The sequence below is a fragment of the Chroicocephalus ridibundus genome, chromosome 1, assembly GCF_963924245.1.
Source record: "Chroicocephalus ridibundus chromosome 1, bChrRid1.1, whole genome shotgun sequence".
NCBI classification, from domain to species: Eukaryota; Metazoa; Chordata; class Aves; order Charadriiformes; family Laridae; genus Chroicocephalus; species Chroicocephalus ridibundus.
In genome coordinates this window covers 3313868-3338133 of record NC_086284.1, presented here as the reverse complement: position 1 = coordinate 3338133, position 24266 = coordinate 3313868, and the positions used below count along the sequence as shown (strand labels likewise).

Here is a 24266-nt window from a genome sequence, read left to right as displayed (position 1 = left end):
GAAGATGGGGACTGCAGCCCCGTAGTCGCCTGTGTTTGACTTTACAAGGCACCTCGCCAAAACCAAGTTGTGGCTCAGTGTTACTCTCAGGTTACCTGATTGGGCATATCGTACCATGCACTAGAGAAACTGGGGTTGTGTGCTTTGATATCAGAATAAAGTTGGTTATTGAGTGCAGAGGGTGATGCCCCACTAAAAAGCAAGGTCTTGGGCTGAGCAGATATGTGCTGTTCCACTAAAAGGAGACTGTGAGGTGCTTGCAGTGAAGGGTAAGAGAGATGCAGAGGGGAAGGCGTTCCTAGGTGAGACCCTGAAGTGGAGAGATCTGAGAAGGTAAAGAGTCACTCTGGACGGTGAAAGAACTGGGAAGGAAGGTTGTATTTTAATGCTTTGTCTTAGCTTTATATTTAAAGTGATGTTCCAAAGGGGTTGGGTATGAAGATGCTTCTGTGTAGGTTGAAGAAAAAGCAGTTATTACTAATTCCTTATAGCAATTATTACCAATTTCTTATAGATTGTCACGGGGTTTTCCTAAAAGTGCTCTTGCATTGCCTTGGGAAAGTCTGTCTGATTTGGATTTCTTGCTCTTGTGGTTCCTAATGGACCACACCCTGAAGCCTTACTCAAGAATAAACCAGTTTGCCATTACTGCATTTTTCAGGTATGGTTCATCATCATTTCCTTAAGGTAAGGGCTGGGTATCTGAGATTCTCACACCACTCAGTGGCAGGCTTAGCCGGTTAAAGAGAGCAAATGCTGGGAAAGGCATGAGACTAGCGTGTGACATTTCTTGGGGTCGGAGGTCACATCAGTTCATCATGACACACTATGTGTCCAGCCTATTCTCAGCATGGACAGCATCAATTACACAAGTAATTGCTTCCTTCAGAAGCGGTTGGAAAAAATGTAATATAACCTGAAGTACAAACCCTGTGCAGGTATCTGCTTCATGATGGCAAGCTCTGCAAGGTATGGAATTTCAAATTAGTTTGGGAAAAGGAGGAATGACCGTGTGCCTTGAGCCCATCTCAGCAGTGCAATAGATTGTTATGCTGTGCCCAAGCTCAATCTCTTCCCCTGCAGCAAAGGGATGAAAGGACACTCAGTTCCCCTTTTTAGGGCCACAAAAATGATCAAAAGACTGGGGCACCTCTCCTATGAAGACAGGTTGAGAGAGTTGGGGTTGTGCAGCTTGGAGAAGAGAAGGCTCCAGGGACCCCTTATTGCAGCTTTCCAGTACCTAAAGGGGGCTACAGGAGAGATGGGGAGGGACTCTTTATCAGGGAGTGGAGTGATAGGACGAGCTGTAACGGTTTCAAACTGAAGGAGGGTACATTCAGACCAGATGTAAGGAAGAATTTTTTTACACTGAGGGTGGTGAAACATGAACAGGTTGCCCGGAGGGGCGGTAGATGCCCCATCCTTGAAAACATTCCAGGCCAGGTTGGACGGGGCTCTAAGCAACATGATCTAGTAGAAGATGCTCATGGCAGAGGGGGTTGGACCTTTAAAGGACCCTTCCAAGCCAAACCATTCTATGATTCTATGTTGTTAACATTCTCTGGTAAATGGGAAGGCAGACATTCAAAGTGTAAAGAGGCTGATGCCAACGTTCCTGTGCTGAGTTGGTTATCAGGCTGTGCTATAACCGCAAAACTGTAATTCACCACGTGACTGCAGGTGTTGGAAAGTAACATATGCAAATACCTTTCAAAAGATCAGATCCTCAGGATATAAGTGGTGAATGATGTGCATTAGACAAGCCACTCCCTTCCCGATCTTCTCCTCTCCTTGGATGGCAGCTAGGTCATTGTGTCAGGTAGGTTGGAGGGATGTCCTCACCGTGCAGTTTTGAGGGCCTTTGCAACATCATCTGTTTAAAACTATTTGATGTGAAAGAGCCTCTCATGTTCCTGCATTGGAGCTGTGGTGGTCTTTCTCTGTGATACAGAGAGGGATGTGCTGGTACGGCGTTGCTGTGTGTCTGAACACTCTCATGCAAGGGCAAACTCATATCTTTGTTCTGGCAATGGCCATGTCTGATTAGAAGACACAAATATATATCTATGTCTATCCATATCTATATCTATCTATATCTATATCATCTATATCTATATCATCTATATCTATATCTATATCCCTATCTATCTATATCTATCTATATCTATATCCATATCTATATCTATATCTAATCTCTATCTCTATATCTAATCTATCTATATCTATATCGATATATATACTCCATGCTCCCCTTCTCTTTTCCCGTTCAGAAGATGATGCTTCAGTTCTTTTTAAAACCAAATTGCTTTCACCAGAAAATATTAAGAGTTTACAGAATGCATAGGAGGGACTACAGTCAGTGAGTCGGAGCTGTGAACAGCTATGATTAATCCTGAGGTGAGATAATTGCTCTGTTCCTAACTCCCCCCAGGATTTCAGCGCTTGCCCTAAGGCTGCTTTAGCTCTCCCTGGAGGAACTGCTGGCACAGGTGATGTGTGAGGGCTATCAACCTGGGCTGGCACACGGAGGCTGCAGATCTGGTCAAATGCTGTAACTCAACCCCTTTGCCTTCCATACAGCCCCAGCTGCGTGTGTGGCCTTGTGCGTTGGAGCAAAACACCTGAGGAGACACGATGGGGAGCCACATTGTGGACATGAGCCAACAATGTGTGCTTGCAGCTCAGAAGGCCAATCGCATCCCGGGCTGCATCAAAAGAAGCGTGGCCAGCAGATCCAGAGAGGTGATTCTGCCCCTCTACTCTGCTCTTGGTGAGACCCCACCTGGAGTACTGCGTCCAGCTCTGGAGCCCTCAGCACAGGAAGGACATGGACCTGTTGGAGCAGGTCCAGAGGAAGCCATGAAGATGCTCAGAGGGCTGGAGCCCCTCTGCTGTGAGGACAGGCTGAGAGAGTTGGGGGTGTTCAGCCTGGAGAAGAGAAGGCTCTGGGGAGACCTTATAGCAGCCTTCCAGTACCTAAAGGGGGTCTATAAGAAAGCTGGGGAGGGGCTGTTTGCAAGGGCATGTAGTGGTAGAACAAGAGGCAATGGTTTAAACTAGAGCAGGGCAGGTTTAGATTAGCCATTAGGAAGAAGTTCTTTACACTGAGGGTGGTGAGACACTGGCCCAGGTTGCCCAGAGAGGTGGTGGAGGCCCCATCCCTGGAGACATTCAAGGCCAGGCTTGATGAGGCTCTGAGCAACCTGATCTAGTTGAAGATGTCCCTGCTCCCTGCAGGGTGGTTGGACTAGATGACCTCTAAAGGCTCCTTCCAACCCAACACATTCTATGATTCTATGATTCCGTGATCTTTCTGGCTTTTTAGCGTTTCAGCAAACTGGGTGCTGCTGGGAGGTGCCTGATGGGGCGGCCCCTGGCTGGGCTGCTGAGTATCTGCAGGTACCCCAAACCTGCAGTTCCCAAGACATGTGCTCTAAAGCACTAGATCTTCCATTTACCCAACCTACTCCCAACCTATTTATGCGCAGCTGCAGTAGAAAAGCCTATATAAAACTAATCTGACTTAGAAAGGATTATAGAATGATGCATCCTTTTCTGGTTCTGGTCTGGTATAGAGTATTTCCCCTCCATGTTCTGTAGGAAATTGGCTTTGCAGCTGGTTCCTTTCCAAGATTAAAAAAAAAAAAAAAAAAGGTGGGGAAGGAAATAGATTAGCTATATTTTTTTCTGTTACTGCTGCCTCAGATATGAAAATGTACCTGGAGTTTTGGCATCATATTTTACAGCAAATTTTGAAAAATGTTCCTAATTATCCCTATTTAAAGAAATCTCTCGAGCACTTGAGCACCAAACAAAATCACACAATAAACAGATGATATAACTGAACAGTTTTGTGATATAGAACTCTCTGTTACAATTGTTGAAGTGCATGTTGGAACCATTCAGATGAAAGTCTGTTCATAACTTCTGTGACCCGCAGTGGGGCTGCTTGATCCTCCGACAGGATCAGAAATGCACAGTAATAACTGTTAACTGCTGCACAGAAACAAGGGGAAATCTCTCCAGTAATGGCTTTGCATCCAACTCTCCACACAATGAATAAAGCCTCTTCCCGAAGGTATACGTTATTGTTGTCCGTAAATAACTTGTACAGTCTCCAACTGCTACATGCAGCGCAATACGCAGCGCTGAAAAAAAGCTGAGGGTTTGTATTTAAGCTTGTAGGAAAATAACTTGATACAAACTGTCATTTTTCAAAGGAAAAATGTCATTTTACGAAGGGTCTACTCTGAAGCAGAGGAAACCTTTCCTTGGCCTCTTACTGCTTCCTTTGCTGCCACTTCTGAACGCTTAGTAAAATTAATGGCATTTTCTGCTTACATAGTTTTCTATCAGAAAAAAATCCTGGGACGGGGTCAATGGTATGCCTGGTTGTCTGGAGGAGTGAAGCAGGCAGCGTGTGCTCATGATCCGTCTCTGACTCCCGCAGACTGGGCATTGATCTGCAGGCTTGGCTAGCGTCTTCAAAACGAAACCTCGCCGCAGGATTTGGGGTTTGCTGCTCTGCTCTTCCGCAGAGAAGCTTAAGCTTCAGAAATAGAAGGAGCAGAACCAAGTGCGGCATTTACTGATTCCATCGGCTGTCCCCGCTTTCAACTGCGTTTCTGTGAATTATTGCACCTGCCTCACAGTTTCTTTTCTTGTTGCATTGGAAACACAGTTAGCAACCATAGATGTTAACCATAACGTGTCGTCAATGGCAAATGCTCAAATGCAGACTGTGATGCTTATTTATGAACAGGAGGTTAGAATGTATAGGCAAAGTGGTAGTAATACACTCAATATCTTCACCAAACAGGCTTAAATACTGACTTTCCTGTCTGACTTAACACTTTCTAGTTTTCACTTGTTAATATAAACATCGCTAACATTGAGAGGGGCTGCAGCAATTATTTTGTCTTCTCCGTGCACAGCAATCTGTGTTGAGTATTTTTTTCTCCCTGGATTTTGGACAGCTGCCTTTGAGGCAGATATTCCTGGCTGTGAAGTTTGGGAGAGCTCTGATTGTATTTTGGGTATATTGCAAAACCCAATCACGATACTATTGCAGAGCAAAGCCAGAAGCACTCAAACACATATTTTTTTTTCATACATCTAAATAACTGCTGTAAAGGTCATTAATTACTAACCATTTAGTTATTTATTACAGCATGTAGAGTGTTTCAGAGCTTTTTTTGATAAAAAGATATGATTTTACTCAGGTATGTACCTGCTTTGTAATGGTTCCTGCCCCAAAGAATTTACAGCCTAGTGTGCAAAGGACCATTAAGATCGTTCAGGTTGGAAGGGACCTCAAAAGGTTATCTGGGCCAAATAAAAGGGGTTTGCCTGAGCTCAAGAATCAAGACAGGTTAATAAAAGAAACCGTATTTCTTGCTGCCTACTTTGGTACATGTTCTACCAGAGTATGCTGCTTTTAATAATTTAGGAACATTTATCAACTGTAGGCATTTGGCAGAAGACCGCTTCCCTGGCTTGCACTGCACTGTTTCACTGCCTGCACGGAGTAGAGAACTTGTTCGCTCCTTCTGCAGTGACTCTTGCTGTTGGGTTGGCACCTATGTTTCTCGTGCACCAAAAGCTTATGTTTGAAAACCTTGCCACAGGGCTCCTACGTTTCATTTTGACTCGACGTCTCTTGGTGTTACCCCTGCCGATTGCAAAAAGTAAGCCTTGTGCTTTTCCTTTGCATCTCACAGCACCTTTGTTAGCGCAGACCCAAGGCAAATCTGTGCGGAGCCCTGGGGATGAGATACAGCTGAAATGGGAAAGGCATTTTTGACTGCTGCCACACCAAGGGATGCTAATGGGGGCAGGTTTGAGCTCACCATGACCATAAAGCTATGTACCAGCTTGACAACTGGAGATCTGCCATCTCTCACCTAGTGTCTGTGCTTTAGTTGAAAACTCATCCAATTTCAAGTTAAGTTTTTTTTTCTTCTCTTCCTTTTTATTTTTCTCTCTCTTATAGTGGCTAATTTACTCAATATGGAAACATTTTGCTTGAAAAAAAAACACAAAACATAGTCACGTTTGGTGAAGTATGTTATTTAACCTCTCTTTGGACCGCTTCCATAGGCAGGACCTTTAAAGCCCTTTACTGGCAGGCTGGTACGCTCCCTGATCCCTTCCCTGCTACTTCTACTGTGTGAATCAGTTTTCCTTCTTCAACAACACCCTGCACAATCCTCCTTACTCCTGCCTAATAATTCAGACCAGATGGCTGAAGCTGACCCAGCATAATCTGCTCCCCAGGATATAAATGATGCCATTTAGACGTACGCTGTAATGTTCCCTTAGTTAAAAAAAAGGACTTGCAGCAAAAGCCTGTAACAATAGACTTTATTTTGATTCGCAGGGTTCTGCCAGACAGTAGCCGTTTGTGCTGGGTTACACAACATTAAAAGGTACATATCAGACACTATCCTACACATAGACAAAAAGACTGCCCCAAATTTCCCGGAAAGGAAACAGCTTGTGTTTGCGTGTTGCCTTAGACCCCCATTCCACCTTGTCCCTGAATGCCCTGGAAAAACAGATGGGAGTTATACCGCAGAGCAAGTCAGGGCACTGGCACAGCATAGGGAAAATGAATTCCATGGCTAAGGACCTCTAGAAGGAGGAGAAAAAAAACCCTTTTCTTTTTATCCTACTGAATATTTGTTCCAGTTCCCAGTTTGGATCTATAGAAATACGATGCAGTGAAAACTAGTTTCTTGGGTAATGGGGTTCCACATTGTTAATGATGTTCCAGTTCATGGTAAAAATGTACAGCTATCTGCAGAAACAACAGACAGTTACTGCGGATACCAGAATATTGGTGCCATTTCTAAATCATCTCAAGACACAGAGTGAAGAGGGGTGGTAGCAAAGACGTGTGTCACAAGGAAATCCTCTCTGGTTGCTAAGGGCAGACGAAGGTAACAGCTTTTGGAACAGCCGTCAGCACAGCGTCCTCTCTTCCTGGAGGTCAAAGCATGCTGCGGTGGGTAGGTGTCTGCAAGTTCACTGGACTTTGGATAAGGTTTGGTCTGTGGAATAGCTCGCACGGCTCTCTTACAAGTGGCCACATGTACCGACAAGTCACTGGGGAGGCAGCATTTGCTGACACACGCAGAACAACTTCAGGCTAAGCGATGTACAAGATTATCCTTTTAAGCTTAATTGTTTGTGTTCCATAAAATATAGATGGTATCAGAAAGCCTGGCATCAGCTTGTTTGTTACTGGAATACAGGCTTTCCTCTTCCTCCCCTTATTTTTTTAAATGCAAAAGAGGTACAAGAGATTTTTCTCTCCACTCCTGCTCTGGTTTTCTTTATGCCCCCCGTCTTCTGAATCCTGAGTTTGGTACCTGGTGAATCTATCCTCACTGTATAGCTGCATTGTGAATCTCCACCAGCTCAAGTTGAGCCTCTCTACCTTTTGCATCACAGCGCTTGGAAACCCATCTTTTGATATTCTCACTTCCTAACCCTTTGCATCCATTAGGAATGGGCAAAGGGCAGCTACAGGTCAGCTGGTGTTAAAGAGATTTACTGGGGTAACCCCAGCTGCTCAGTGCACTCAGACACATGTGCCTTGATGGCTAAATTTTTGAAAGTGCATAAAAGTCCTGACACACCTGCCAGGGCTTCTCCGTGGGGGTGAAAATCATGCAGATGCCAAAGCTATCTCATATACTTCATCCAGCCTTGGGGCTACCAGCTGGATTGTGCCAATTTACACAGCTGAAGACGGTTGGTAGTAAAGAGGGCACCAAGATGCATAAATAGGAGCAAATCCTGACTGCCTTTCCCTTCTGACTTTAAACCACACTAGTGAGTATATCTTGAATAAAGGAGAAAGCTTGTAGGAGTGTGTGGCTCCTGCCTCACTCGTAGCGTGCCGGGCAATCGTTCCAGATTTGCTTGTGCAGCAGCATCTACCCTTCCCTGACAGGAGGAATTTTTAAAATGGAATAACATTGTCCCGAATCCACTGGTGATACTGAAGCCACTGTAAGTGGGTTATCGATCACGAAGGGATGGACACACCTGGTGTGCTCGTTTGTAGGCTTACGCAGTTCAGCCCTGCTGGTTTGCTTCTCTTCGAGGCCTTGCACAATTTTCTCAGCCAACACTACATGGTTCTTAATGTTTGTTTTGCTTTGAAACGAAAGAGGTATGGAAGCGTATGTTATTATTATTCTCTTCCTTTAATCTTTGCTCAAAAGTTAGTCCTCTCAGACCTTTAATCAATCTGTCTTTGTCTGAATTCCCTTCAATTTACTTCTATCTTTCTGGTGCTGAAGTGCTTACAGATGAATGAGGAATTGTATTGCTTTATCTTATTTTTTCCTCATTAGAATGCTGGCGAAAACCCATGGCCGCAGAAGACAGAAAGTGGTTTAGGCTATTCAACATTTTTGCCGTTTCATATTATTTAACCCCTTCGCTGTGAGAGTTGTGAAGTGTTCCTATGACGAATGGATATTGTGATGCATATAAATGGGAACAGAACTTGCACAGGAAAATGGTCGTAGGGCTGCAGCACCCATCACTCAAAAGTCAGGAAATGGCAGAGTTTAGGCAGCCGGTTCAGCTTCGGCTGATCATAGTTTTTGGGTTTTTTTCTATATAAGAAAGGTTGCTCTTCTATGTGAGTATGACATTGTCTCTTCTCCAGTCGTTATTCTTTGTTTAAATTTTCTTTAAGAAAAAAATTAGGTAAGAGCGAGCACAACTCAAAATTGACCCTAAATAATGAATATATATATATTTAAAATAGTAGTAGAGAAAACAACTCTTCACACTGAGAAGCAGATCCAGCTTTAGTACGAAGAAGTGCTCCCTGGCATACCTATAAAGGTTAGACCCTGCTCACTCGCACGGGTCTGTGAGGCGGGAGAGAGGGTCCTTGCAATTTGCCTGCAGAGCACAGACGCAGTGATTTACAGTACACTTGTCCACGGACATTTGTAAAGTGATACTGATATGTTCTCTACCATGCCGATGTAGAGAAAATTTGTTTTCCCACTTCCCCAGTGATGGAATTATCCAAAATACAGTCTATCATGGTATCTTTAGGATTACTTCATATTAGACTATATATAATTTCTTGTATGCCATTTATCTTCATACAGCAAAACTGACAAAACACATGAGCTAGGCTAAAGGAAGAGCAAGCGGAGTTTATTAAATAAAGTAAATAATCTCTTAAGAAGTAAGTGAACAAATTCAGTTGGACTGAAAATCCAGTGAGATTCGTAGACACTTTAAACAAACGTGAATTCATTGCTTGACAAAACGTTTGGAGTGGTACAGAGATCTGAATAGTTCAGCTGGAGAGGTGTTTTGATATCACGGAGTTCATCAATAGTAATGTTGCCATTTCTTAATGAAATCTGAACTTGTTTTCATGGAAGGGAGGGAAGATAGTGCCAAGAACCACCTGGTACAGATTTCATCTGTGTAAGATTTTCATCTCTTGGTTGAATTATCTTCCTGTAAGCCCCTACTAGGAGACAGACTGTATTTTGGTCATTTTACGTAACAACTACCATGCTCTCACAATGACTTTTTATGACCTTGGCTCCAAGCTTGATTCTACAGCTGCTTGATCCCATCACCTCCTTTACACCTCTTCTCCCATCCTCAGTAGTATTCAGCTGTTTTCCCCTCCTACTATGATTGCACCTCTCCTGTAATGGAGATAACTCGATAGAGCAGGTTTTACTCCGAGCAAATTACAGATCCTATTTTCTGCTAACCTTGATTGACTGCGAGTTGCTGGCTGCCCTTGTTCCATAGAAACGGCAATTTTAGCTTACGGAATAACAAAGCAACCAACTAAGTGAATCTTCTGTGCTTTCTTCTGTAACTGCATAAGTACACCGAAATGCTCTTCTCTGCGCACCAGTGATCATTATTCCAGTGAAAGCAACCCACGGCCTCCTCTGATTAGATAAGACCCTTAACAAAGAGGCTGAGTTTTTAATATTTATTTTGCACACGTGCATACACATGCAAACGTGGCTTACACATTATTTTTAATGCAAACACTAGGGTAAGGCAGTCTTTAAAGTTAGAGCGAAAGCACTGTTCTGCAGTTCCTTGACTGACTACTGTCAACCCAATTAATACTCTGATAACGACAGCTATGCCAGCTGAATGCCGCTGCCAGAGGGCAATTTCTAGTTTATTTCTGCAAAGTATTTATCTAGAGATAATTACACATTAGCCTGATATGTTTTACTTGCAGTTGCAATACAAATTGACCTGGCATCGAACCACGTATTACAACTGTTTGCAGTTGTACTATGAGAGTTCAAAATGAGTGTAAAAAAATCCCCCCAACATGAACAGAGACACTTCCCTCTCATTGCAGCTGTCCTATAGCTTTTAATTTTAAAAGTAGGTCCTAGTCATTATGTTGGAATTGAATGTACTTAGCAATATGAAACATAGATTCTTACAAGTATATCTGTGAGCTAGAAGTTAACGGCTACTTCCTATGGATCACAACTGCTATTGTTAAAATTAAAACTTCTAATGACTATTTCCCATTGTACATGAGAAACAGAGTACATAATGAGTAGTAAAGCTGGAAAAGGAGTTAGAAGGAAAGTTCAATTTCAGTTGTTACTAACGAGGGATGAACGGCTCCTAGAGATCTGGCCAAAGACTTAATGTGAGGCTGAGCACCGAACCAGCTGAATAATTTTGACCGACCCTTGAAAGATGCAGAAAATCAGGGTGCCTCTGCGGTGTGCCTCCCCGTGCCTCCTCCTGCTCCTTCAGTTCTGTCACATGCAATCCAGTTTGGTCTCCTATCGCGTGAGACAGCATACAACCGAAAATGCAGATGTACCTCCACGGCAGGTTATTTATTATAGTTAAAACCGATGTCTTCCTGGCCCAGATGTGGGATCTGACCCTGTATGACAATATCCCCAGTTGCCTCTGAAATTCAGACACAACCCCAAGATTTTCCTCTTTGCCAGGCAGGCTCTATGGCTAACGCTGGAAGAATTTTCTCTTCTGGTTGGCGAAGCTATCCTGGGGAACATGCTCTTTACTTTTAGGCATGCTAGAGCATCCTGGGGTGTTTGGGCTCCTGATATTGTCAGGTATAGATTTATCACAGCTTCCATTAAGAAATTTTTTCTGATTGTCTGGTGACCGTGGGTCTACTGTTAATTCAATCCAATTTAAGGTAACATGCAAACAGAACATTTCTTCACAAAATATAAAATAAAAAAACACAGTCACATGAAAGCATTGTGTAAGCACAATAAGCTTCATTTTCCCCCTATAATTTCTTCATCTAACACCAGAAAGTTTTCTTCGTCCCCTTCTCTGCCATTCCTGACACCTACATGTTGAGGGTCCTGCCTTCCCACCTTCTTTACGCCTTAGGTGGTGCTCATTAGAGAGCCGCTCACTGAAAGCATGGTAGGTTTTGTAACCAGTCCCTCCTTTGAAGCCCCAGGGGGTATCCAGGTAGATATAATCTTTCTCCCTGAAATGGTTTTCATTCTCTCTTATCCAGGAGAAAGTCTGCCCATTGTCCTTAATTAAAATAATGTGATGTTTTATTCTTCTTTGGTGAGTCAAATATCTCTGTTAGGCAATGTTTCATCTCCTGTATGTCACTATCTGACTAAAAACTTCTCTCCCCACGGAAGGGAAACACTTTTTTTCCTCTCCTTAGGTAATTACATGCACAGGTTTCAGTGGAAGTGTTTTCACTGCTGGGTCTTGCGTATCTGTTCATACCCCATGGAAATAAGTCTGATGGAAACATCTGAACAGGATATTAAGACCTGGCCTGTTGTTTACGCTTGGCTGAAACCAAACATTAACTACCCACTTCTCAATGACAACAGGTTGAAGTGATGAACCCACAAAGTCTTTCTTCAAGTTGTGCATCCCACTTAAAAATTACCAAATGCGGCTGGGAGTGGCTGTGGTGCCTCGGGTGGGTGTCTGACAAAAGCTTCTCTTAGGCTTTTTTACACCTGCAAATTTCTAGTTTACCAGGCAAAGTGCTCTGTGACTTACTTCTCGCTTTATAAGTGTCTGTTCTACCTAAATTGTTCAGGTGTACATGTAACACATTCTTTGAATGTCTTTTTATAAATATTATTCCTTTACTTCTTTGAAATTATTTGTAAGAACCTCTTTAAAATGAGAATATATTTCAAGAATCTCATTGACATTTTAGAAAACAAATTTGCATTTGTGCTTTCTGCTAGAAGTGTAATACGTGTTTATCATTATGATGATAATGCGTAAGTACATATCGGCCAAAGAAAAACACCAGGGATTCAAAAGCAAACGTGTCAAATAACGTCTTTTACTTGATCCTCTTTACAAACAGATATTCAAGAGTTTTATGAAGTGACACTGCTAAATTCCCAGAAAAGCTATGAGCAAAAAATAGAAGAAGCAAATCAAGTTGCAGAGAAATGGGAGAAGACAACATCTGCTACAGACCATGAAAATCTGCCGAAAAACCAAGAGGTAATTTAACAGATTAAGAATTAAAATATATATAGTGAGTGAGATGTCTCAAGCCTGAGAAGGGCCAAGCAATGATTTATAACATTGAACGAATGGCCTTAATTAAGGAATTAGACTAGGATACGGAAGATGTGTAGTGTTATCTCTCTGACCTTGAATATGTCACTAACTTCTTCATCCTTTCCATTGCCATCTGTCAAAGGGGACGTAAAAAACTTTCTTTTTCTCATCCTTGGTGTACTTTATCTGATACTTGGTGTCTGTGATTACCCTCAAAAGAGAATATATCTCCTCTACTTGCTAATAACCACTGAGGTTATTAATACTGCAGCGATTGTATCCTATGTAAAAATTTTAATAGGATTCTTCATATTTCTGTGACTGACAATGGGATGAATTTTTCCATAGCCCAAGTGCACAGAGGTATCAACAAAAATAGTCTCTGTATGATGAACGGATAGATAGAAGCAGCTTATACACCTTTGCTTTTCTTCTCTAGCCAGTGGAAGGATTCAAAACCTTTCTTTGTCACCACTGGCTCTAATCTGCCTCTGCCAGCCTCCAGATTATTATTAACTAAATTAGCAATCTAAACTAATTGCCTCCCACCACATTTGTACTTCAAAGACAAAAACAATACCCACAGCACCAAGCAATGTTCTTAAACAGTGAGACAGAAATAGAGTGGGCATGGACTTCAAACTGCAAATCTCCAGACCAAAATCAAAGATGAGGGAAATGTATAAAAATTTCCATTGTTCTTATGGTTCAAAAGGAATTTCAAATTTTAAAAGTTGTTCCAAAGCACTTTCCATAGTCATGACTATTTTTAAGAGCTTTCCTTTTTTTTTAAAAAAAAAAAAAAAGTAAAACCCAGAAAAAAATTGTAGTTCTACATGTCATTTTATATGTGGTTCTTTAAAAAGATAAATCAGAATTGCAGGCAGCTAGAACAAAACTCTCTGAAGAAATGAAGAAATTTATTGTAAAAATTAATTAGCAAAAGAAGCTTGCAGAATTAATGAGAACAAGCATTCTGATTTTGAGTGAAATCAGAACAAATGAGTCTTAACACTAATGTAGGGTATAAGCCATGAATGATTTAGCATTTGAGTCCCAGCTTGAAGACACAGCTAGCCAATATCTGTCTTTTTTTTGCACAAAGCTATATGCTTTAAAATGGTGAAAGTGTATTCCAGCATGTTATCTCTTGAAGCATGAGAAAGACAGTGGATCACAGACTCTCTGTTCATTCCAGCCTCATCAAAGTATTTGAACCTCAACCCCATCATCCTTAACCTTGCTGCAGTCTAAGAGCTGTGCTGCTCGTCTTGCCCAAGGGAATTTAGACTCCAAATTCTGTGCTGAGGATAACGGAATACATAGGGCTAGCTCCAAACTTTGCTCATCTTATGAAAATTATGTTCTGATTTAAAGCAAACCAACAGAAAACTCTTGCTTAAAAATGGCATTAACTATTTCAAGCCAGGATGCTGGCAGCCAGGGTCCAGGGTACCCTAATTTTCAAATTTGCTGTCTAGCCATGAATTTCATCAGTGTAATGGGAGCACAAAATATTTAGCCCCTTTAAAAATCATTACCTATATATGTTTCAAGGGTCCAACTGCAGGCAAAACAGACTAGAAGTGTAGGCTTTTGTTTTTTTTCCTTTCGACAGCACAGCATACTATCGGCAGTTCCGAGTCAGAACTGATTAGCACATGCTGAACGTACCAGCTGCTGTACAAATCCAGTACAGTGCTTTTCTTTCTGTGAGAAATCGCCTTATGAAAATGTAACTGGATAATCTAATACATCACGTAAATTCTTATTCATGGTCTGTTCCTTGTGGGAAATGATGGTTTTGTACTTTCCTTTTCCATCCTCAATTAGATGTCCCAAACGTGGAAAGAAAACAACTCCCCTCTTTCATGCCGTGTTCCTCTGCAATAAAAGCCCAAGTACGATCATTCAGTCTAGAGGCCATCCCCCTTTCATGCCTTCCACTTCAAACCTTCCTTGAATGTCTATATGTTAATTTTCTGTATAAATTGGTTCACTTTCTGTATCTTTGTTCCAGTCTTAATTGTTGATACATAAGGAAAGCAGCTTTCACTGTCCAGGTCAGTTATCCTACGACCCCTCCTTTGTATTGATGTATTTGCTTTTCTGAAAGCGTAGACTTTTAGGTAACAAAAAAGTATTTAGATTGTTATATGCAATATGGTACAAATTTCCCTTGGTTTGGGAAAGATGGCTGGCCTCTAAACTCTCTCACCTGGCATCTGTGACCACCATAGTGGTTTGTAATAAACTGATGCCAGATCTTAAAGTTTACTGGGAGTGGATCTTCATCAAGAAATGAAAGGATCACGACCCATCCTATAACCTCCCATCACTCTCAGGGAGTGCCTCAGAATAGAGACATCTCCCAGACTCAGAGACTGTAATTTTGAATGGCTTTTGCAAAAGCAAGTGAAAAGTCAAGGGAATATATAAGCTCACCATATGTGCCAGAACCAATTGCATCCAGATTTTTACTGTGAATGACCCCACAAAACACCCCATGGCTACAGACAATGGAATTAATAAAACCTGTGTTGGGATTCAGTCGTAATTGCTGCTGTGGGTTTTTTCTCCCCAGTTTCTTTACTTGCATGCTTCTAGTTAAACTCTCTGCTGTTCAGGTATTGACCCCGAAGGAGCTCCTGGTCCTCATGAAGTCTATAAATATTTTGGTATGGCCTATGCATTTAAACACCACGTCCTTGATTTTTACTCCACCATTAACAGCTTTGTTGGTGATCAGAACGATAAGCAGTATTAATGATGTTAAGTGATATTAATGTTTCTGGATGCAAAATGCAATATTACCTATCATCAAATTATTGTTGCATTTCAGCCTGTACAGAAATTAAATATATGTGGCAGTGTATCTGGCAGAGCTGTAAATATCATAGACCAAAATAATTTCAGTGGGTGGGTGTTAGTGAATAAGGAAGAAAGAATATGAATGTGGGATTTTTTTTGGTGTAAATCTATCCCTATTGTTTTTCCTCTTGTAAATTCAACTTGACAAAAATCAACTTAAATTGGTGGATAGTTTCAGAATGGATGAAATAGTGTTTGGGGCAACTTCAGTATTCACTAAAAATGTTTACTAGGTTGTACTTGTGAAGGCTCTTATTTGTTTCATATATTCATAATGCAAGCAAAGAATGTGACATATCGGGTAATAAATGAGAAAGTCCAACATGTTAGTCATGATGTAGGAACTCTAGAATATAGCTCTGAAGGAGACCTAAAAAATTCAAGTTACCCATTCTCTTGCCCCAGGGCAGATCACCTGTATTTGAGCTGTTCCTGACATATGTTTGTCTAATCTGTCCTTTAAAACCTCCCACGGTGGAGAGTCAACAACTTCTCCAGGTAACGTATTCCCCCAGTGACAGAAAGTCTTTCCTGATGACAAACTGGGGTTTCTCTAGTGGCAATTAGAACCCATTAGTTTTTGTTCAATTCGCAGTAGACATGGAGAATGGTTTATTCACCCCTGTTCCAAAAGTACTTAAACATGTGTTTAACTAATCATACATAATAACAGGAGCTTCCAGCTTCTCTGCCTTTCTCTCACTCTTTCAAAATGACCTTTGTGACCTGCTCTTCCTTGTCAAGCAGCCTTGTCATTTTAGGTAATATGCCCGTGTAACAACAAATGCTAGGTCCTAATGAAAAATCTGGTCTTTTGGGAAAGAAAATATTTAGTTGGCTTAGACTCTTCTCAAAGGAGCTATACTTAGACGTATGAAATATTTTAGTTTCCAAAACAAAAAGCCTTGCGGCACTGTGGAAGGCAATTAGTCTTGAGAGCACAGGCATTATATACCTCTATATCTCCATGTAGATAAAGAATTTCCTGGAAACTACTCTGCAAGCTTTGTTTATTAGTGAAAATACTAGCGCGGGATTTGGGAACTGCAGGATTTAATTCCTTGCTGTTCCGGGTACTTCCTGCAGGTCTGTGTGTAAGGTTTGAGAGGAGGACTTAAGAACCATGTCACAAAAGGGAACTGGGAATTATAGCGTCTGAGGTATCTCACCATGTCCAGATATCACTTAAGGACTATACCTTGTGGTGCGCTGCATAGGAAGAAATTGATGTCCAGCATTAAGGTCCACAAAAGACAACACACCTGTAAACAGGTAATAAATTCCAAAAGTGGGGTGAGAGATCATTCCCTTAAAATCTGCCTCATTAAGACATTGGTACCTTATTTCAATTAAGGTAATCCTGATCTGTTCTGTAAGTAAGGACAGAGCTAGACTTCTCTTAGAAAGTGTGTACAGGCACTGCTGACACAATTTTCCTTATGAAGAAGCTATTTGGATATGATGTTTTCCAAGGATGTGGAAATCTATATTCAGCTCCCTTCTTGACCAGAGAGGAGCTGATACTGCTTCTCTTACCCATGAGAGTGCACTATGCATTATGCTAGCAGGTATTATTTTGCTTTTTCTTGTTGGGGTGTTGCCAATTTATATGGAATAATTAAATATTTATTGGGACAGAGTGCTGATACATGACTCTGTAGCCTACAGTTTATAATTGTTACGGTTCTAGTGACTATTAAAGTATAGCATATTTTGACTTCTTCGGCATACCCAAGGGTGGAATACTCCACCCCTACCAAGTGCCCAAACAGCAGTGTTGAAGAGCCATAGATGTAAAACCCTTCTCCCCATTTTCTCTAAAGCCTTCACCACCTCCCCAATGTCACCACCATGTATATTCAAATCTGGAAGAGGGATAATTTAACAGAAAAGATTAAGAACCCCACCTAGTACGTAGGACACTATCACAGGAGCCATACATTCATTGCTCTTAAACTGCATTTAGGGGAATGCCAGAACATGAGGACAGACTTTCTAATAGGGCCTGCTGTGATAGGACAAGGGGTAATGGCTTTAAACTAAAAGAGGGTAAATTCAGACTAGATATAAGGAAGAAATTTTTTACACTGCGGGTGGTGAAACACTGGCCCAGGTTGCCCAGAGAGGTGGGAGATGCCCCAACCCTGGAAACGTTCCAGGTCAGGTTGGATGGGGCTCTGAGGAACCTGATCTCGTTGAAGATGTCCCTGCCCATGGCAGGGAGGTTGGACTAAATGGCCTTTAAAGGTCCCTTCCAACCCAAACTATTCTATGATCCTATGATTATGACTAGCAGGATGCCGCGTTCAGTGGGAGGGTTGCTGGCACACATGGGAAGAAGTGTGTTTGGAGACCACCTAACTGAGCAGGTTGTGAAGGTATGCCAGGAACGTGTAGCTTGTGGATGGTGATAATGCTTAGGCATTGAGCTGATTGATATGGTCCAGACAAGCTCATCTGGGGAACAAACAAATGCCTGGTAGCTACCTTGAGAACACAGCTGTGGAGAGCTGACACTACGAAGATAACGCACCTCTGGAGGTCTGAGAATTTCAACAACTTTTAAGATGAGTCATTTCAAGTCGCAGTAATAAAGTACCCACATTGGCTTAAACCAAGCAGCAATTACCTTGCCCATGAAGCCTGGTACCTGGCTTCCAGCCGGGGCCAGGAGCAGATGCTCAGGGAAGAGTAAGAAAAGGGCAAGCCTGTATAATGGGCACTTTAGCTGTTTTGCAAGTCTAATCTTAATTTGTTTGGACTAGAAGCACAGAAAGTGCTCAGTGCTGCGAAACTCAGCATTACCTTATTTTATAAACATTCAGCACGGTGTTCACCGCAGCTAGCATGCTGACTGGGGATGTGCCCAATCTGCTGCCGAAAACCGTGAAGACAAGGTTTGTTTGTAATTTCGTCTCTGCCGAAGAGCTTCATTACTTCTTTGGACCAAGCTTTATAAGACCAGCATTCACAGCTTGAAAGCGTTTTCTTGAAATTAGGGCTCTTAAATTGTCCCTGTTGGAGAGAGAAGACTGATTTCTTTTCACCCCTAGGAAATGTGAGATAGGGATTCAGCTGGAAGCGGTTTAAATTCAGGTCTTCCACAGCTCAGAAGAGTGCTCTCCCCCTACCCAGTTGCCAGATAAGGCTGGGGAAAGGTCCTCTCCATCTCTACTGTCAAAGCTTTGCAGTTGTGCAGCCGAGTTAAGGGGTTTCTGGAGCCTGAGGGCGGGAGTGCAGGTCTCAGCCCGGCTCCTCGGCTTAGCGAATGGTCACTTGCTTGGCAAAAGGGTTTTCTTCCCTCCCAGGACTCTCCGCAATGTGTTAAAACAGCCACCGGATAAAGGATGCCTCTCGCTGAAGTGTTGTGTAGATAGATACAATTAAAACTGTGAGTTGCTCAGAAAATACAATAATGGAGAACATAAAAGTACCTAGATGGAGGTATCCATCTGGTAAAACAAAAATTGAATTGCTCTTTAGCTATGACGATAGTAGCACTGCTTGAAGCTACAGGCTTGCACTCAGCTCCAGACACTCATTAAAAGACATAAATTTACCCTTGTTTTAACCTCTGTTTTCATTAGTTTGGTCTCCAATGCTACTTATTCCTGGTCAGCAGTGTTTTGACCTTTATTCAGATGGAAAATTGAGGTGAAGGAAAAGAACACTCTGCTGTTGCGCCTACGTATAAATCCGGTAGCTGAAGGTCTGCTTGTCCCTGTATCATCGCATGAAAAGGCTATTTACTTATAGGGCATATGGTGCAGATACTTTTAGCATATTGAACAAGAATCATTTGCAATTACTGTGCAAGTTTGGTCATCACACACCAAGCTCACACGCACAATCTGCATTCAGCGCGGTGGGATATCATTGCTCTGAGACGGTCCCCAAAGACTCCAGTTCTTCACTTAATTCCTCCTGTTCCATGCATTTCTCATGTGTAGAGGCTTGTTTTGCGAAGAGAGTCAATTGCAGCGTGCAAAATGAATCCTCCTATTTCTGCTTGCTTCAGGAATGTCTGCTATCCTTGTACCGGGCTATTATAAACAGTGTAATTGCTTCTCCGTCCTCTAAGTGCTGGCTTGTTAAGTTCCAGTAGTGATCCCTTACTTAAAAATCTTCTGCCTGGAGCAATTATCAAACCATTAATCTGCTTCACACTAACACCTTGTCTACAAAACGTGGACCTGCAAGACCCTCCCATGCGTGCCTATAAAAATTCAGTCTCTTCTCACGATTTTTGTTTGTTTTCTTTGTCTGTAACTGAGTAAAGCTTAATTTGTATGGCTTGGTTTACTCCCAGGAGCCAAATCTGATTCTGTTTAAGTGATTATACTTAATATGCAAGAGTCATTAGGTATGATCAACCATAATGTTTCATTAGAAGGGTTCAAAACATTCAGTTTTATGTGTCTGTTTCTCCACTAGATTTAGCTCCTACAGTATACATGTATCTGATCAAATGCAGTTTGTGTCTGTGGGTTGATTCTGTACCAGAGCCAATTCCCATGTAATTATATTTGGCACTAATTTCTCCTTCAGGAAGGCAGCAGTCTTTTTCAGGGGTACAGTATAAGTGACATCTTGGTTTGTGTTTTGCTAGTCGTGTTCCTTTTGCACCCGAGGATGTGTAACAGCCATAACTAGGTAATTCTTTAACAACAATGCTAACGCTTGACTTGGTGCTTTTTTTTTTAATGTACAGTAACTTTGCAGTGCTATTTTCTGTGCATTAATAAGGCATGCTTTACTTGCAGAGACTATTTTATACACTTGCCTTCTCAAATGGTTTGACTAATGCTTAGAAATGGGTAACTGCAAAGGCACTGTGTTATTAAAAACCTTATTTATGACTAGCTGGAGCTAAGTGTCTTACCCATACTGGGTATCCATGCTGGGTCTCTATTTATAAATTTGTTATTTGTTCTGTAGCTTGTCAATAACTTGAGTGCCAGCGCGTCTGTTAAATGTCACTTTAGAGTTGCCTTTGAGTGTGTTTTAATGTGGTCAGGCCAACGTTTCCATTTTAAACCGACGAGTTGTGTGTACGCAGACCAGTGTCATCCTGCGGACAGAAATGCTCCTGGGTGCGGCATTCTGGCCTCCATATCCCCAGTCCCTGCAGGAGAGCTTCCCCATGAAGTTGTGATGCTGAGAATAGGGCAACACACATGTCATGCCACTCTCTAAAGGGACAATTTCTGTCCCGCCGGGCAAGTCTTGGAAGAAAACATCGTTCTGCTTTTGCCATCTCCTTGTGTTTTCACAGGGTTAGAGATGCTCACATAAAAGGCCTTTTCCTTTCTTCCCTCTCTTATTTTAACATCACCATCATGTTGGTGTGCTCTGAGAGTTTAGAGGAGTCTGACAGGTCCTTTCTGACAAGGATATTTGATTTAGTTTAGTAATTGTTTATTTAGTTTAATAATTGTTTTCTACTGACATGGGTGGGAGGGGAAACAGAACTGGGATTTCAGCATTAAAAAAACTAAAAGCAGATCAGCAATGATGAAAGAGTCACATCCACCACAGCAGGTTTATTTGTTTTCTTTTTTTTTTTTCCACATTTATATAATATGCCTATCAAACAACCTCTAGGCAGTTTTCTGATCTGGGATTTGTTATTACATCTGCAAAGGATTGGGAACAGGCCAGAAACAGCTGCTAGGGACCAGAAACAATAATTTTCCCCAACGAAAATGTGCCTGAATATTAACCAGCATACTGAATTAGCCAAAGGTTTAATTAAGCAATGAGTCTCTGTTGTGATAAGCATTGAGGTCAGACTATTGTGTAAATTCCACTTCTGTGTATCAAGGTCAAAAACGGTAGATCTGGTAGTTGAAGATACTATGAAAATATCACTAAATAACAGGCACTTGCAATTTTAACATATTTTTTCTGGAATAATTTTTCTAAAACATGATACGTTTTAACAAGGGCTCTTGTCCTACCAAAGCAATCTGAAAAAATTCCCTACATAAAAATATCAGAATGTCCCAAGAGGCTTCTACCACAAGCTAGCAGTTCCTCCAAAGGGCATGTGATATAATTCATTGTTTCTAATAAGATTCTGAGAAGTTATATTTTAACCACCTGCAAAAACAAATACATCAACTCTTAAAATATATAGTTCTTTGCCCTGTAAAACTATAAGGGTTCTGTAAAATTGATATTCAGGGACAAATGTACTCTGGTTAAGTTTCACTCTAAAAATATTTCAGAGCAATTTGTCTCACTTACATGTTTATTAACTCTGATCGTTCACCAATCTGAGCAACTAAGCAAGAGAATTCACTGCCTTCCATGTGCAAAGGACAGGGGCTTAAGAGGCCATTATATATTTCTGCAGTCTACCAATACTTCTTTATGAAAATGCTTCTTAAATAGTTCCCAAGAATAAAGAAAGATATCACCCCAAGACTTCTGGATCATATAAAGATCACCCTGGGAGTGATTTCTTGGATAGGTGCATGTATCTTTGCTCAGGAAGATAAATATAGATGTAAGTGAAAATACACTTCATGTTTTGTTCAGTTTTTTATAAACTGGGACAGGTGCTTGCAGGTTTTAACAAATAGTAAATACAATCCCAAATGCAACAACCTGGGAATAAAAGGGAAGCTGTCAACTTGAAAATGTAATTTCTCTCCACATTTTGTGTGTATAATATAGTTACAGATGACATGACTAGAACGACGTGACTTTATGCATTTTCAGCTTGTACATTTTCCACATTTGACTGTACTTTACTATCACCTGTACCACTTTAATCTGTAATAGGTCACAGTGACAGCCGCCCCTGATTTAGAAACGAGACAATTTACTGCTTATTTGCCATTATAATATTTAGGTGGATCATGAATAAAGCATTTGTCTAGACCTTTGTGTTCTGTGAAGGAGTGAATTTCACTCTTAGCCATTCTCCTTCTTCCTGAAAAAAGCCTTCAGGAACATAAGCCTTGAACATAACCCTTGAACGTTGATAACACTTTCTTCACTGAAAGGGTCGCCAAGCACTGGAACAGGCTGCCCAGGGAAGAGGTTGAGTCGCCATCCATGGAAGTATTTAAAAGATGTGTAGATGTAGTGTTGAGTGACATGGTTTAGTGGTAATTTGGCAGTGCTAGGTTCATGGATGGGCTTGATGATCTTAAAGGTCTTTTCCAACCAAAACTCTTCCATGATTCTACAATTCTAACATGTTTCTTTTCCTATGTGATCTTGCATGTGATCCAAATGGCCTTGTGTGGAGTTCACTTTCTGGGCTTATTTCTCTAACCCTGTTTTCCTCACTGTTGGAAGCCTCTGTTGACTTTCACCTTTCCACCATATCAACACCACTCTATTTGTCTTACTTTTAAGGCCTGTCATGACCTGTCACCTCTCTGCATGTCTCCTCTTGTATTTCTCTAGCTTCTTGACACCTCTTCATGACATATTCAAAGAGGAACTTTACTGGCATTGCCATCCTGCCAGGGTACAGGAGGTCTTCCGAAAGAGCTGTGTTGTGTCACAAAAGAGAGGTGGTTGTAGCCATAGCAATCATTCCTGATATGACGTTCTCCTCCTGCTGATCAATATGGTCCCACTGTTTGCTCATGTTTCTCCAGCTCCTGTCATCTTGAACTGAAACAGACAGTTTGCTGGAGCAGAACCCCCATGCAGTTGCACAAAGGAGATTTAATCTGTGGCTGGATATCTGCAGCCTCACGTCTCTTCCCTCTAAACCCCAGAAAACTAGTTTTACAGATGATTTCCAAAACTGAATTTTTAATACACCTTCAAATATCTCAGGTTTAAAAAATGTCAGGTTAGCGGAATCTCACCATTTCATCAGCCTGCATAGACCTACGCAATGCCAATGGGGAAAGATGGTTGAACCCACTGATGGTTCTCTGTGCCTGTGAATGATCTCAGCACCCCAGCCTCTGCTTGGCTGATAGGTGTTGCTGCTTCTGCTTTTCTGCCAGGAGGTCAGCCTTGTTTCTACATAGTTATAACCCCGAAAGTGGTGTTCGGCTCATTGTTGCACCTGCATAAAGTTTCTTCGCTGAAAGGAGAAACCAAAGTGATGAAGGTTTCCCAGGCTCTCCAGTCCTTTGCAGAGGTGTATGGGAGCCTACCCGGTTTTCTGAAATGCTGTGCCCTGTTGCTGTAGATTTATTTTTTTTTTTAGCTCAGCACTTTCGGGTAGTCAAGGTGTCTCTTTCTGAGAAGAGACAAGGCAAACAGCTGCCATCCAAGCTGGAAAAAAAATTAAATTAGGAATAACAGACCTAGTGGATCTGAAGTCCACTGTCTCAGAAGGCAGCTTTTGGAACTCTGGTGGAAACAGCAACAGTAACTTTTAAATTGTTATTCTTTTAATGAACTACTAAAACAAGTTTGATCTGGGTGTTTTGGAATTTGTTAATTACAACGAGAAGGACTGAAAGGATCTCAGTGACTCGATGATCTCAAAGGTCCTTTCCAACCGTGAAGATTCTATGATTCCATGATCTGCTGAGAGATTTCAGGTCACTCATTACGTCAGACTGGTGTCTTCTCTCACACATTTTTTGGTGTTATGGTAGTTTGTAGAAAAACAGAGGTAACAAAACAGAGAATTTTGTCTCTTCCTAAGGAGTAGGAAGATTCATGACAGACATATGCCTCCAGTTATGTAATCGGTATTCTTTTTTTGAGATATCTTGTACTTTTTTGACAGTAAATGCTCCCAGGGTGCCCAACGGTATCTTTGCTAGGTCAGCAGCAAGCCTGTAACTAGAGCTTTCGGTATTCAGGATGCTGACTATGTTGTT

The 24266-nt window shown here is 41.6% G+C and overlaps 1 protein-coding gene across 10 annotated transcripts in view; it reads left to right on the top strand.

Annotated features, from left to right (window-relative positions):
- DLG2 (discs large MAGUK scaffold protein 2) overlaps positions 1 to 24266 on the top strand; it is a 1060606-nt gene that overhangs the window by 122944 nt on the left and 913396 nt on the right. For all 10 annotated transcript variants that reach the window (XM_063325909.1, XM_063325871.1, XM_063325941.1 and 7 more), the window contains exon 4: positions 12383 to 12525. In XM_063325909.1, coding sequence (XP_063181979.1) covers positions 12383 to 12525 — 143 coding nt within the window. The remainder of the gene's footprint in view (positions 1 to 12382; positions 12526 to 24266) is intronic.